The sequence below is a fragment of the Ruditapes philippinarum genome, unplaced genomic scaffold (assembly GCF_026571515.1).
Source record: "Ruditapes philippinarum isolate M1 unplaced genomic scaffold, ASM2657151v2 ctg17644_1_1_1_1, whole genome shotgun sequence".
NCBI classification, from domain to species: Eukaryota; Metazoa; Mollusca; class Bivalvia; order Venerida; family Veneridae; genus Ruditapes; species Ruditapes philippinarum.
This window is the reverse complement of record NW_026857149.1, coordinates 1-14,326: the sequence shown is the minus strand read 5'-3', so window position 1 is coordinate 14,326 and position 14,326 is coordinate 1. Positions and strand designations below refer to the sequence as shown.

The 14,326-nt window shown below is 32.5% G+C and overlaps 1 protein-coding gene across 1 annotated transcript; it reads left to right on the top strand.

Annotated features, from left to right (window-relative positions):
- Window positions 1-1,015: 1,015 nt before the first annotated feature.
- On the top strand, window positions 1,016-9,969 carry LOC132748939 (vacuolar protein sorting-associated protein 4B-like; the record flags this gene model as incomplete). Its single annotated transcript, XM_060738609.1, is given in 10 exon segments — window positions 1,016-1,125; window positions 1,499-1,511; window positions 2,051-2,180; window positions 4,307-4,430; window positions 4,844-5,029; window positions 5,736-5,889; window positions 6,196-6,471; window positions 6,959-7,149; window positions 7,739-7,815; window positions 9,839-9,969. Coding segments are annotated over 10 exon segments (1,311 nt in total). The 5' UTR covers window positions 1,016-1,091.
- Between the last annotated feature and the right edge of the window lie 4,357 nt (window positions 9,970-14,326).

The following is a 14,326-nucleotide window of genomic DNA, read 5'->3' as shown; positions in this document are numbered from 1 at the left end:
CATAGAAAATCACAAAGCTAGTAATAATTAGACTTTAGTCAATAATTGTAGAAAACAATCAAAGTAATCTGTCAACAGACAATGGTAGATCGGTTACATGTTAATGAAATTTAAAATTGATGACAATTTAACCGCACAATTTGTTTCAATTACGACAACATGTACAATTTACACTCTAAATTGAAATATTCACTATATACATTAAAGCGCCTGCTTATTTAAGTATGACAGAAATTTACACTTCTAAAGATTATTCGTATCCTCAGATTTATTTGTTTACTAACTTACTTGCTTGCTTGTTTCCTTACTGGCGCGTACTCACTCACTCACTCACTCACGAGTTCACTCACTCAAGCAATCACTGGAAAAGCCCATTTAAATACATATAGTCATATGTAACCCCAGCTACAAACCCGGCAGTAGAGAGGGAATTAGTTAGAAGAAAATGGTTCCAACTCACCTGTCTCTGCACTGCAGGGTCAATGCGATGGATTTTTGGCGCCAAGATTATCATATATATAAGTTACATGCTGGGCATTATTGAAAATGCTTACTGCAGTAGGGTAACAATCATGGCCACCGATGGATAATAAACTTCATTTATTGTTCGGAAGTAGGCTAAGCTATTTATAAGGAGTAGAATAATCCCAAAATCAACGTGAACTAATGTAATTACTATTGGTAATGATGAACTTTATATATTAAGGTGCATTTACTAATATGTTCCATGGAAATGTAATAGTAAAACAAATATATAAGCAAAGAACGCCAATTGCACGTTTAGATGAAAAATATCATCACAGGAACATGAAATTCTATCAATTCTTTCCAAAAAATGAACATTTATACTATATTGGCCAAAAGGGGGTATTTTTGTATATTATCGTTAATATTGCTTATTTGATAGAATTTCAAGTACCTGTGATATCATGCGATACATATATGTAACTAACTTCTCCGAATAAATCGATACGAGAAATCTCTTCGATTAGTTCTCCTGTAAAACTGCGCTCTAAATAATAAACAAACACGCCTGAAAAGTAACATTTCCCGCAATATTTCAAACTTGTCGTCAACACAAAATATTTCAAATGAGTTTGGACGAAGAAGAGAGACTGTTTGAGGGTACTCTTTTACTTACTTAGTTTGTTATTTGTTTATATCCTCAAGTTTATAAATACTAAGTTTAATAAGAAACGATTTGCTTTTAAAAACGGTAGGACAAGCCATAAATTCGGATACACAAATTTTTAGCCAGCTTAGTTTCTGTTTTCTTTATTGGTTTTGTGGATATGTCTACGGAAGACATTTAAATATTATTCTAAATAAATGGGGAAAGTTATAAAAGCAAAATATAGCTATATATTGTTGATTTGGTAATTATATCATTTGCAAAAAATGTACAGAATTTATTCTAAATTATGCACTTTAATAATACTGACTTACAGTACAATATTAGTCTTAGAGACTTACACTTATCTTCTTTTTTAATTTTCAGCTGCCAAATCATGGTAAGTTTTCATATGATTTTGTAGATTACTAAGGAACCTGGTATTTTATCAATGAATTATTAGATCTAATAAACACTAAATTTATATGATCAATCATAGTTTAGATCTCATTAATGCAAATGTTTTTTTCTTTTATATATTCTTTTATGTAATCATGAGTTCTATGGCAGAATTTATTACACTGACTGTGATAATTATTCATATTGGTAAAATATAAAAAAACAACACCTTCTTATACATGTTAGGCAATTTTCCAACTAGATCTAATAGTAGAAACAGACTTTGAAAGTTATTTTATAAAATATGTTTTGTTCATCAGTCATCACAAACAATCACTAAGCCAGAGTCTGTTTCTTATTTACTTTCTAAAAAAAAATTAATGAAAAATAACCATTGAGCAACAATCAGCCTAATTAAATGATAGCCACTGATTGTAAGAAAAGACTCAAATCTCTATAGTTGCTTTTTGCACATTCACTTATAGTATTGTAAACTTTTTTAAACATAAATTATTTACAACAGTGATGTTAAAATTTCAGCCTAGAATCGGTGTTAGAGGAGGGACAGAAAATGTCCAATGTTGACATTCAGTATATGTTGGCCACCTCCCAGAAGTGTCAAAGTCTTGTACAGAAACTTTCAAGCTTTGAGAATGATCCTAAATTCTCGGTAAAACTTTCTTTTTCTTAAATTTCATTTAATATATTAATTATAAATAGTAACTTTTCATTTTCTTTCACATTACTCATTAAAAATTAACAAATGTTTCCTTATAGATATTCAGATATAAAAATCACAGGATAAAGTGATCATATCACTCACATACATGTATTGCAATCATGTCATATGTACCTAAACAGAATCTTTTTTCCCATACATTTAATGTAGCAAATTTATAATATGCTCAATGAAAAGACTTATTAATTTTAAGCGTCTGGCTCTTGGTAAAACATTGTAAGGTAAAGCACAGGCTTCGCGAAACTGCTGAAAAATTTGCCTGACATTCGGTCAGACAAACTTTCAATTCTTGTCTGACCGAAAGAACTTTTGTCTGACCGAATTTTTTTTCCAAATATATGTATATGGTAATACCTTTGTGTTTTTTTTAAAGACATAACAACTTTTAAAGATTTGAAACACAATTTTATTCCCTTAAATAAAACATTAGTTTATCCAGATTGATGGACTCTGTCTGGAAATCAAAACATTCATGATCAAAGCGGCCATTTTTCCATTTACCCACAAGTTCTCGGCGGGCGCCTAGACTCGTATTCCTTTTGTTTCGCTTTTTTTTCTTCATTGGTTAGTTTACGATTTTTGCCGGGCGTAGCGCCAGCGTAATAATGTAGTAACACTGACATTTTGGTTATTGACAGTCGTATGTATCTAGAATTTGATTGGACACTTATAATGAAACGGCGAATCAAAACTCGGTTTACATTTTTTTATTCAAGGGAGAAAACTCGGTCTTGATCGGTCTTGGATATATCCCCGTATTCGTACCGGACATAAGGTCCTCCGGAACTCAAAAAAAAAATATCGGACCGGCCTGATTTTTGCTGGACATGTCCGACGGTCCGGCAACTTTCACGAAGCCTGAAAGCAAACCTTTCTTGTAAATGGGACAAAATTCAAAAGTATGTCTCTGGGACAAACTTTAAATTAGAACCTTACAGTACTGGTTTCCTAGCAGTTTCCGGCCTCAAATTGCACTTTTTCACAAATAAAATAAAAATCAGTCTACAGAGGGGTACAAAACTTTGACAGGACAAAGTTAGGTACCTCGCCAGCATTGCCATGTGTTTAATGTTGCACTTTAATTTAACTTTTATATTTGAATATAGGCCTGAAATGTAATGCCTTTTTTAGCTTTATCAAAAAATTCATAGCAGTTTTCCGGACCTTTTTTATTTTGAACATAATTCAGTACCATAAAGCAATATTAAGATGATTTTAACAAACAAACAGAACTTCCCAACCTTTTCCGTGTCGTGTGCAAAAATATTTTCCAAAGTATTGATTTACAAAGTACCTAAAATGGGGTCTTAGTTATTGCGTATGGATATTCAAACTAGAATTCCCCAGGTGTTGCTTATTTTTGACTGTTGCAAGTTTTCTTTAACAGGCAAAACTTCAAAACATTTAAAGCGTTGTACTATTTTAAATGCTGTTTAGCATAGAAAACAAATGTTTCTTTGATTGATGAAGCAATGTGGATGCATTACTGGTTAAAATAGACTGTACCGGAGGAAAATGATAGTCGGCCAGAAAACTGCTAGGGGACAGAAACTGCTAGGAAACCAGTACAGGCTATAAGAATTTCATAAAGGGATTATCCCTTACATTTACCTTTTCTTTCCCACTGAATAAAGTTATAATTAACATGAAGTGGAATGAATTGGCATGAAGTGTTTTTATGATCATTTTGTATAAAATAAAAGCCAACATGAAAGAATAAAGGCTATGTGCTGACAGACTGAACAGTATAAAAGAAGTCAAACTGAATCTTGATATTGCCCATTTTGACCAAAATTCAGAAGACAATTTTTCCCCACCTGAGCTAAAAAAATTTAATGTTAATTATCATTTGATAAAAGTGAATATTTTGAAATGCTTCCATTTGTTTTATTGGTTATCATGGTGAATTTAATAGATTTTAGTGGCAGAAGCTGTTGCAAGGGGGAAAAAGAGAATAAGTTACAAATGTATTACATATGCATCCAAAAGATCCTGGGTCAAGTTTTACTGATATTTCCACCTTAAATCTACTAACAAAAACATTTTAAATTTTTCAGGGAATGTATAAGGGACTAATTGACAACATTCAGAGTCATGTAGACATACTGTCAGCTAAAATAGATCAATTAAACATTGAACAAGACCAGGAGGTTCCTGAGCAAACTCCTGGTACAAGTACAGGTAAAATAATTTCACTTTTTAAACATGTTTAATAAACAAAACTGCAAGTGTTAGATCTGAGCTAGAAGGTCAATGCATGCTGCCACTATGTACCCGGAAGGTCAAGATCACACTTGAACATCAAATCTCATTTTACTTTATTTATGTTAAAAGACTGTCTGATGTGTCACATCAATGTTAAAGACTCTTACACATAAATCAGACTTTTTAAAAAATTTTGTTTTTTTCTGGGTCGGCATTAAATTCAGAGCATTATTTTTCTAAACTTGCTGCTTGGGTTGATAATATTCCTTTGAGAGTTTCAATCCCATATAACAAAGTCGTACTTCTATTTTGCAAGTAAAGTCTCTGACATAATATGATTTAAATGTTGGCTCTTTACTTGACATTGATTGTTACAATATTCTTTTAAGATCAGTCAACATCTTCTGAAGGTGGCAGTGGAGATAAACAGAGTATACAAAGAAAGGCTGCCATCAAAGACACTATAGTTGGTAAAGGTGGACTGACATTTCAAGACATTGCTGGACTAAGTGAAGCTAAACAAGCTCTCACAGAGGCTATCATCATGCCTCTACAGTTTCCTCAACTGTTTACTGGTAAGATAAGATTAATGATGTTAATTTTAGTAAAGTCTGACTAGCAAGTTGGAATATTCACAATGTTCTCATTTTGTAAGGAGCAGAAAAGGGTGTCTTCCTTCAGACAAAGGTGCCTGCTTCTCAACCACTGAATCATGCGTTTAAGTCCTACTCATGTCGGGATCTCATGTATCTTTATCTAACATCAGGACTGGTTCCTTTCCGAGGTGGCATGTTTAACCCAACTGTGATCATATTTAATATTGTAGGAAATAAATGCAATTCTGTATGGGTAATTGTAACAGCATGCATGAATTAACCTCACATGTTGTAATCACTTGTTAGTTTTACTGTGGAAATTAATGAAATGATATTGTTGGAAATTAATGAAAATTTTATGGGTAATTGGAATATCATGCATTGACCTCACATGTATTCACTAGTTAGTTTTGCTCAGTTTTGCATGTATAGTCCCAATTCACAAAATGTGCATTGGGGGTTTATAAGCTTTGTTTGGTGTATTAGTATAATAAAAGCTAAGCCAGAACTGTTTTAGTATTTACATGACTTTGTATCAAATTGCAAAAGAAAATTAATTTTGTCTTAAAAAAAGGAGCACATTATCAACCCATCTTAAATCTTAACAAAACTGTTCTAGAGCTTTTCCTCCTTTTATCTCGAACAGTAAATCATAGGATAGCAAAACTACCTTTTGACAATTCAGGTTGTATAAAGCCATGGAAGCGTATATTGTTGTATGGTCCACCTGGTACTGGCAAGAGCCGGATTGCTCAGGCTATATCAGCTGAGATCAACTCTACCTTCTACTGTGTCTCTAGCTCGGATCTCGTCTCTAGCTGGGTTGGTGAAAGTGAAAAGTAAGAAAGTTTATACACTTATTATAGAATTGTTCTCAAATTTTTATTCATAGAATTACATGTACTTTATTTCCGATATTTCAGGTATTACAGGGGTGTTCACGTGAATGAACATAAAAACACATACACACACTTGCCGATGTAAAAAAATATCATACAATCATAACATTAAATAAATGCTCCAAACTTTGATCTCAGCAAAATAAATTGTAAAAAAAAAAAATCACATCTTACGTAATGATTGCAGTTTACTCAGTTTTAAAAAAAATGATGAAATAAATTTCTTTTTAATTTGATCAAATATAGGTTAATTAAAGAGCTGTTTCAGCATGCCACTAATCAAACTGGTAGATCTGTCATCTTTATTGATGAGATTGACAGCATCTGTCGACAGCGAAGCTCCAGGGAGGAGGAACATACTCGCCGCATGAAAACAGAACTTCTCAAACAAATGGAAGGGGCAGATAACTCTACAAACTCTGACAAAATATTTCTTCTATGTGCTACAAATTGTCCATGGGAGTTGGACTCAGCTTTTCTGCGTAGATTTCAAAAACGGATCTACATACCACTGCCTGACAGGTATAGGATTTCACTTAGGACATGAGTACAAATTAAGTAACTTTTGAGTAGATGTTTAGTTCTTGACATGTCACATGGATATCACATTGGATTTCTAGAAAAATACTCTCAAGATTCCCATGTTTTTTCTTGGTTTTAGAAAGCAAAGAAGTATTATGATAGATCTTGTCATACAGTCTTAATTTTCAATTCATAGTCATGCAAATAATACTAATGCTAGCAAATAACAATGTATAGTACAATAGTAATTGATTTTGCTTGCACTTCAAATAATTCATGAAAATCCATATGGGTTATCTTGAAGGATAAAGTTTGGACAGTGTCATAAGACAATCTTTTCTGGTTCTGCTACTTAAAACTCAGTAAAGCATACACAAAAAACTATGACAAACAAAGCACACTTTTTTTCAGGAAATTAGAAATAAAAAATCTCACCTTTTCAGTGTATGATTTAAACCAATCAATTGATTGTAAATTTTTTTCACAGAGAGGCTCGTTTGAGTTTGATAAAGATTCACACGAAGGAGAATAAGCTTGACCTCACTGAGACTGAGTGGAATGTTCTGGCGGACAAGACGGACGGTTATTCTGGCAGTGATATCGCCAACATGACTCTTGGTGCTCTCTTCGGACCAATACGTGACCTACAGACTGCTCAATACTGGAGCAAGACTGAAGGTAGATTTTTTGGGGATTTTTTTAAAAAGCAACCTCTTATAGCAAGATATACTATGACACACATATCTAGAGTAAGAAGCCTTTTTTTTTACATTATATTGTGATAACCTATATCATTATGAATAAAATGTAGCAATAAAGCTCTTTTTATCTTAAAGCCTCCAGATTCACGCTAATTTTCATGAAAATTTTGAAAATGTATTTGAATGTATAATATTGTGAAATAACCAAAAGGAAGCAATTCACACATTATCAATGGCACTTACAACCCACATAAATTACTAAAACATGGTCAAAATATGCATAAATAACCCTTACTGCATTAGTAACGCAGTAGAAATATAGTTGTAAATACTGTAAAATCAGTATTAAACGCACGTAACATGTAAAATATTGCTTGAATCTTGAATCATTTTGCTTTTCCTAAAGTCGTAGTACATATTTTCAAAGTTTTGATTTTCTTGAAATATTTTGTCTCATCTAGAGGCATGCAGCTTTAAGCAGGTTCCAGTAGTTTATTCAAGCCTGATTGTGACACTAAATCTTACTGCCAACAATTCATAATTGTTCACAATGTTATATTTTTCAGATGGGAAATATTATCCCTGTAGCGCAGACACACCTGGAGCTATTCATGCAAAGATGGCATCACTTCCAGCTGACCAGGTATGATCACATTATTGAATAGAAATAATATTGTCCAAATCTGAATTACAGGGTGATCATATCAATGTTGTAATAGGTAAAACCCCTATCATACAGGTTTTGTGTCATGGAATTTTTGTTTGAATTTAGAATGATTGGTTATAAAGGATTTCTATATCAATGAGCTAAAACTGAGCAGTTTATACTGATCAAACAATACTGATAATGGTTTGAGAAGTCTGGCCCGGCTCTAATACATATCAATATTGTTACTATAATGCTCTATATTAATATCAAGAGGTGATAATGGATGAATAAAAGATAAGATGTACAGTAGTGTTAGAAAGAATTGATAAATCCTGCAAAATCATCCCTATAGCCTGTAATTTCTACTTGAATAACAAAGACATGGTACTAAATCATTTGCCAAACTGCAGGTGTAATACAGGGGCGTAGCTTGAAAGAAATCAATATGAAGGCACTGGTGTTAGGGGGGTACGGGGGCATGCTCCCCCGAAAACTTTTGAAAATCTACATTGCCAAAGCTGCATTCTGTGGTATTTCAAGGCATGTTCAGAAAGAAGAGAATACATAATTTTGCTGCATTTTGCATTTTTTTGACTTTTTGATTCACTGAAAACGCTTTACCATAAATATAAATATGTCCTCACTAAGTCTTTTAACTAAATCCTCGCGAAAATATTGTACGTGATTTTGGCAAAAAGAGTTTTATTTCGGTATAATATTGGAGTACTGATATATAAATGTAGAACTATGACATAAAGAGCAAATTTATGGAAATTTTAATCAAACATCAACACTTATTTGAATATCGACAAAAAGGAATTTATATCATCAGAAGTGAAAAACAAGGTTGTCTAAATATATGATTAGAAAATACACAAATGTAATGACAACAAAGATCACCCAGAAAGAGCGATATTAACTCAACCAAGCCCCAACAACACCTTGCTACAGACAACCAGCCGTCAAAGGAACGGTTAAATACCAAATTATGATAGATTTTTATTGTCTCACAAATAGCATCGAATGTTTTTATTATGATCATATAATATATAAATTGAATACTTATCATGAAACATAATACAGAAACTTGATTGTTTACGTAAAGTCCATCATATAAAAGAATTAAAGACAAAGAAAAATTATTTCTCCAGTAATTCAATTAGTATAAGGTTCCTACTCAAATGAATAAGACAGTCATTCTGAACACAATGTCAACATAAGAAATCCGAAGAACTATTCATTCTCAAACTTCGAACCATTTAACATGAAAAGAAACAAAACACATTCTTAGATTTTTATGTTTTAACACAAGAGTATGTTTCACTTTTATTTTAAACCGATCCTTTGAACTTGTTTGGTTTCAACTCTTCTTTGTGTTTTGTTCAACCTTGGGTAGAGGACCCACAAGCTCTAGATTTGACGGAGATACAGGTTTAACATAATAACTTACAAATTATGATAATCATGAATAATCCTGATAGGCCATATTTGCAATATAAAAAACTTTTACATGGTGAACAATGATAGTTTTTGTTACCGCTACCAGAACAATTTTATGAAACGGCATCATTAATTCAGATTAAAACTGGATTACGAACTTATTTTAAATAAGATGATTGATCATTTTGGGCCTACACCTCTATCGTCCTTACCCTTAAATTTTTATTCCTTTTTTGTTTTTGTTAATTTCTTATGTTTTTCATTTCTGAGAAAAAAGTGTAGGCACGTGCCTTCAGTGCCTATAGGAAGCTACGCCACTGTAATATTAACGGACATTTGAAGAACAAAATGAATATTGTCATAATTATATGATTTTGGTTAACTTTCATTTTATTTTGCATTGTTCCTGACCTTGAAAAGACTTAACTTTAATTATGCATTTGTTTAACATTGGCAGATGTTGGAAAGGCTAATTATTGTTCATCTGTAAGCCTATATCATGAAATTAAAAAGTAAAGGTGTCTATGTCAATTCAATAAATGCATACTGGGGAAATGAATTTTCAATGTACTTTTAGATCAAGCCAAGACAAACAGAGCTGTCGGATTTTCTCAAGTCCTTACAGACGCACAAACAGACAGTAACTGACACAGAACTCCAGAAATTTCAAGATTTCACAAACAACTTTGGTGAACAAGGTTAGATAGGAATCAATAACAATATTCCTAAATGTTTGTCCGACAAGCGTTTTGAAATTTCGTCATAATGCATTGTTATTTGATAGAGTTAAAATATATTTATATATAATACAGATATATTAATGAACCATTGACATGTTTCTCTGTTGAGTTCTTTCCATTCATCATGTTCATACATTCAACAGAATTTTTTAAGTTGTTAGTTATTTACAATGGTCATCGTACTTCAATTTTGTTTTTTAAACATATATGAAAACAAAGAAATAATGTTTTTGTTTTATTTTATTCAAAACAATTTTCAAATATTGCCACTTTGTACAAAATTTTAAATACCATAATTTCATGTAAAAATATCAACAATTAGAAAAGTAAAGGCAATGCCTTACAACAAAACTCGTCCATTATACGATGGATACAAATTGGTGAAGTGAAGAAATGGAAGCAACCTGATGCTTTAATTTGCATAACAGATGAATGAATTTAAAGATACTATAAAATAGCTCTACATTCCAGTTAGTTAATCATAATTGACAAGGGCAAATCTAATATTCCCAACCCCATACAAATGTTGCTAAAAGTCCATTGTCTCCACCTTGAAAGGGACATTCACATAGTAAAATTTGTGCTTGATAGCCCCCGCCCCCCCCCCAAACTCACAATTTCTCCTGCACCAAAACAAATCACTAAGGTCAAGGCGAGTGGGGACAAGCAAAAGCAAAGGTTGAAATTTGCCTTATTTTGTCTGTTATTCCTGCACTGCAATGAGGAACAGGTAACAATTGGTATTAAAGTGTAAAATGGATATTATTAATGTCTAATGAGAACATTCCAGCTATACTGGTGAGGAAAGAGATATCTGTGTCAGAAGAAAGCAAGTCACTTAAGTTGAACCACTGATCTTCCACAATCTGTACAGCTTGTGTATGAAATAATTGTCATATTGTAGTGAGATACCGGTAAGTCATTCTTAATCAGCAATTTAAACTACTTGGCAGCCAAGGTTATTTGTTGTCTTAAATAATTACATGTCAGACTTTGAGAAGAAACAAAAGAATAATAAATATATTACAAATATTTTAACTACTGGTATGTACTTGATTAATTGCACAAGTTGAAAACATTTTTTCTTCAAATATTCAAAAAGAGCTGCCTGTACCAAAGCATGCTCAACAATCATCGAAGTTTGATGGTAATACTAGACATTACACATATCGTAATTTAAAATAATAAAAAATCCAAACTAGAGTAATTAGTAGTAGTTCACAAATGTGGATAATTTGGTAAAAAACTACACTACACTAGAGCTATGGGTCTTAGATAACCTACTGTTCTGACCCTGATGTTGTTTCAATTCAATTCAAAAGTTTATTGCATAAAGCATGCAAATACAATGCCTATAGCACGATACAATTTAACATTTCATGATATAGAGCACATAAAATGTTTTTATTATACATATTTATTTAAGCTCTATTGCGAAACAAGTTCTTGCAACTTATATTAACCACTTTTGAGTCCGCGACCTGGAACCAATCAGTACTGGTGTCATAGGAAGATACCTGGTTGTGATCCCTGGGTTGAGAGGCAGACACCTTAACCAATAGGCCACCACTCCCCTTAAAATGTTTCAGAAGAGACAATAATATGTGTATAAATAAGTTGAATTAAACACAAAATGTTGGTTTACAATATAGTCCTGAAGTTGTATAACGTTTAACGAGGGTACCTCCATCAGTTATCAAAATATGCACACAAAATATTAATCAAGTGTTACATTGTCAATCGGGACAAGAAGGAAAGGCTCATTTCTAGAAAATTGACAAAAATCTTTCCATGCAATAAATGAATCTATTACAAAATACACTCTTCAACACTAAATCTTATAAAATATACCTTTATCTATATGAATATTAAACAAGATTGCATTTGTAAAAAATGTCATGCCACCGCATAAATACAACACTAAATAGTAATGTAGGAACATAATTTTTTTTGTTTCTATACAGATTGCCATAATGCATAGATTACTTACCTATATGTTATTATCAGATTAGTACCTTTAGACAATAAGATTTTTATTTTTTTACTTTATGATATAGTGATTGAAAATCAATGATCCCCAGGGGCAGGGCCAATTTTGACCCCAGGGCTTTAATTTGAATAATCTTGCTAGAATCATTACACAATGTTTAATGCAAAATGTCTAACCCTCTAGCCTTTGTCAATTAGAGAAGATGATTTTTTAAAGTTTTTACTATATACATGTAAGGAAAACCTATGACCCCTGGGGCGGGGCTAGTTTTGACACTAGAGGCAAAATTTGAACAACTTTGGTAGACTACCTAAAAGATGATATCATATAACAAATATTAAAGCTCTAAGCCTTGTACCTTTATACATTAAAATTTTTGATTTTTTACTATATGTACATATTGAAAATCAATGACCCCTGGGGCGGGGCCAATTTTGACCCCAGGGCTATAATTTGTACAATCTTGCTAAAGGTTCACTACACAATGTTTCATGCAAAATATCTAACCTCTAGCCTTTGTGAATTTAGAGAAGATGATTTTTTAAGTTTTAACTATATACAAAAAAAGGTAAAGTTCTTGTTTATTATAGTGTCACCCCTACTGAAAGGGCCAGCCATTTTGACTTATGAGACACCTTTTGCTTGCATACCATGTACCTCCCAATTCCTACCACTATGTCAGGCGCCAGGCGGATAGAAATCGGTAACCATTCATTTTAACTACCTTGCGGCTCACGAAGCGGCCATTTCGGAACGAGTCCCACGAGAAACATTCATCCTTCAATTAACGCTCCCCGTGGGCCTCGAACCTTCGACCTCCCGATCCGAAGGCGGACGCCTTAATCACTAGGCCAACGGTACCGGTTGGAATAATCTTGCTAGAATCATTACACAATGTTTAATGCAAAATGTCTAACCCTCTAGCCTTTGTCAATTAGAGAAGATGATTTTTTAAAGTTTTTACTATATACATGTAAGGAAAACTATGACCCCCAGGGTGAGGCTGATTTTGACACTAGAGACAAAATTTGAACAACTTTAGTAGAGTACCTATAGATAATAACAAATACCAAATATCAAACCTCTAAGCCTAGTACCTTCAGACAAGAAGGTATTTTAAGTTTTTCTATATGTACATATACTGAAAATCAATGACCCCCCGGGGCGGGCCGATTTGGACACAAGGGCTATATTTTGAACAATCTTGGTAGAGGTCTACCAGACAATGCCTTATGGTTGAAATTGGACTAGTGGTTTTTCACAAGATTTTTTAAGTTCAATATATAATCTATATAACACACACAAACCAACACACAGACACACTGGTGAATCGCTATATGCCACCGTTTCGCAGATGCTGCGGTGGCATAAAAATACACATCTAAGGAGTATTTTCACATTTTTGTATTGATCTATCAAATGAAACACAATTTCAACTGGTATTAGTAATACATGCTCTCAAATTTGAAAAAAATTATAATACAAATATTCAAGTACCTTAGTATTATGAAAATCTTATATGTATTTGCATAATATGAAAATGGCATCGAAAAATTATATTATGACAAAAAGTTTGCAAAACAATTTATATTATAAATATCACAGATTAACTATGAGAACATGATATTGCATACTGGCATAGAAACAATCTTGTAGTACAATTCAATAATAAGCATTCAACCCTGGCGGTCTCTTGTTGTATGTAAGTTGATGAACTTGTAAATACAAAAATAATAATCTCATATAATGAATGAAATATATCTGAAATTATCCACGTATATGTATATTATTGCACTCTTTTGTGTAAGAATACTAATTTTGCAAACACACAAATCTATACATCAAGGTTAGTACTACCTGTACCATAATCTGTACTCTCAAAATTGAATACAACATTTATAAATTATAACAATGATGCATAAGTAGTTACAAATACATGTATATTCTTGTACTTTAATATTTCATCAAAATCTTCTGAAGTCAAAGGTCATCCAATATAAATCCAACGACTTACATCTGACACAAAATGCAGACCTAGGGAAATAGATCAAACAATATTTGTTCACTTTTTTGCACAGAAAAAAAAAACTCCTGAAGTTAACTGACAGACAGCATGCACTTCAAAGAAAATAGATTTTGTATTTCCATTTTTTTCTGTCATTTAACTTTTGTCTTCTGGTATCATTCAGGGCTTAGGCCACTGAATATTGATGGAGATAGATCAGCATTGCTAGGTAGATCGTAACAATTTTTGATATCAATGCACTTAGCAGCCCAATAATTATGAGAAACCCTCATAATATGAGAGACAAGACCACATTTTTCTTTTTCAAAA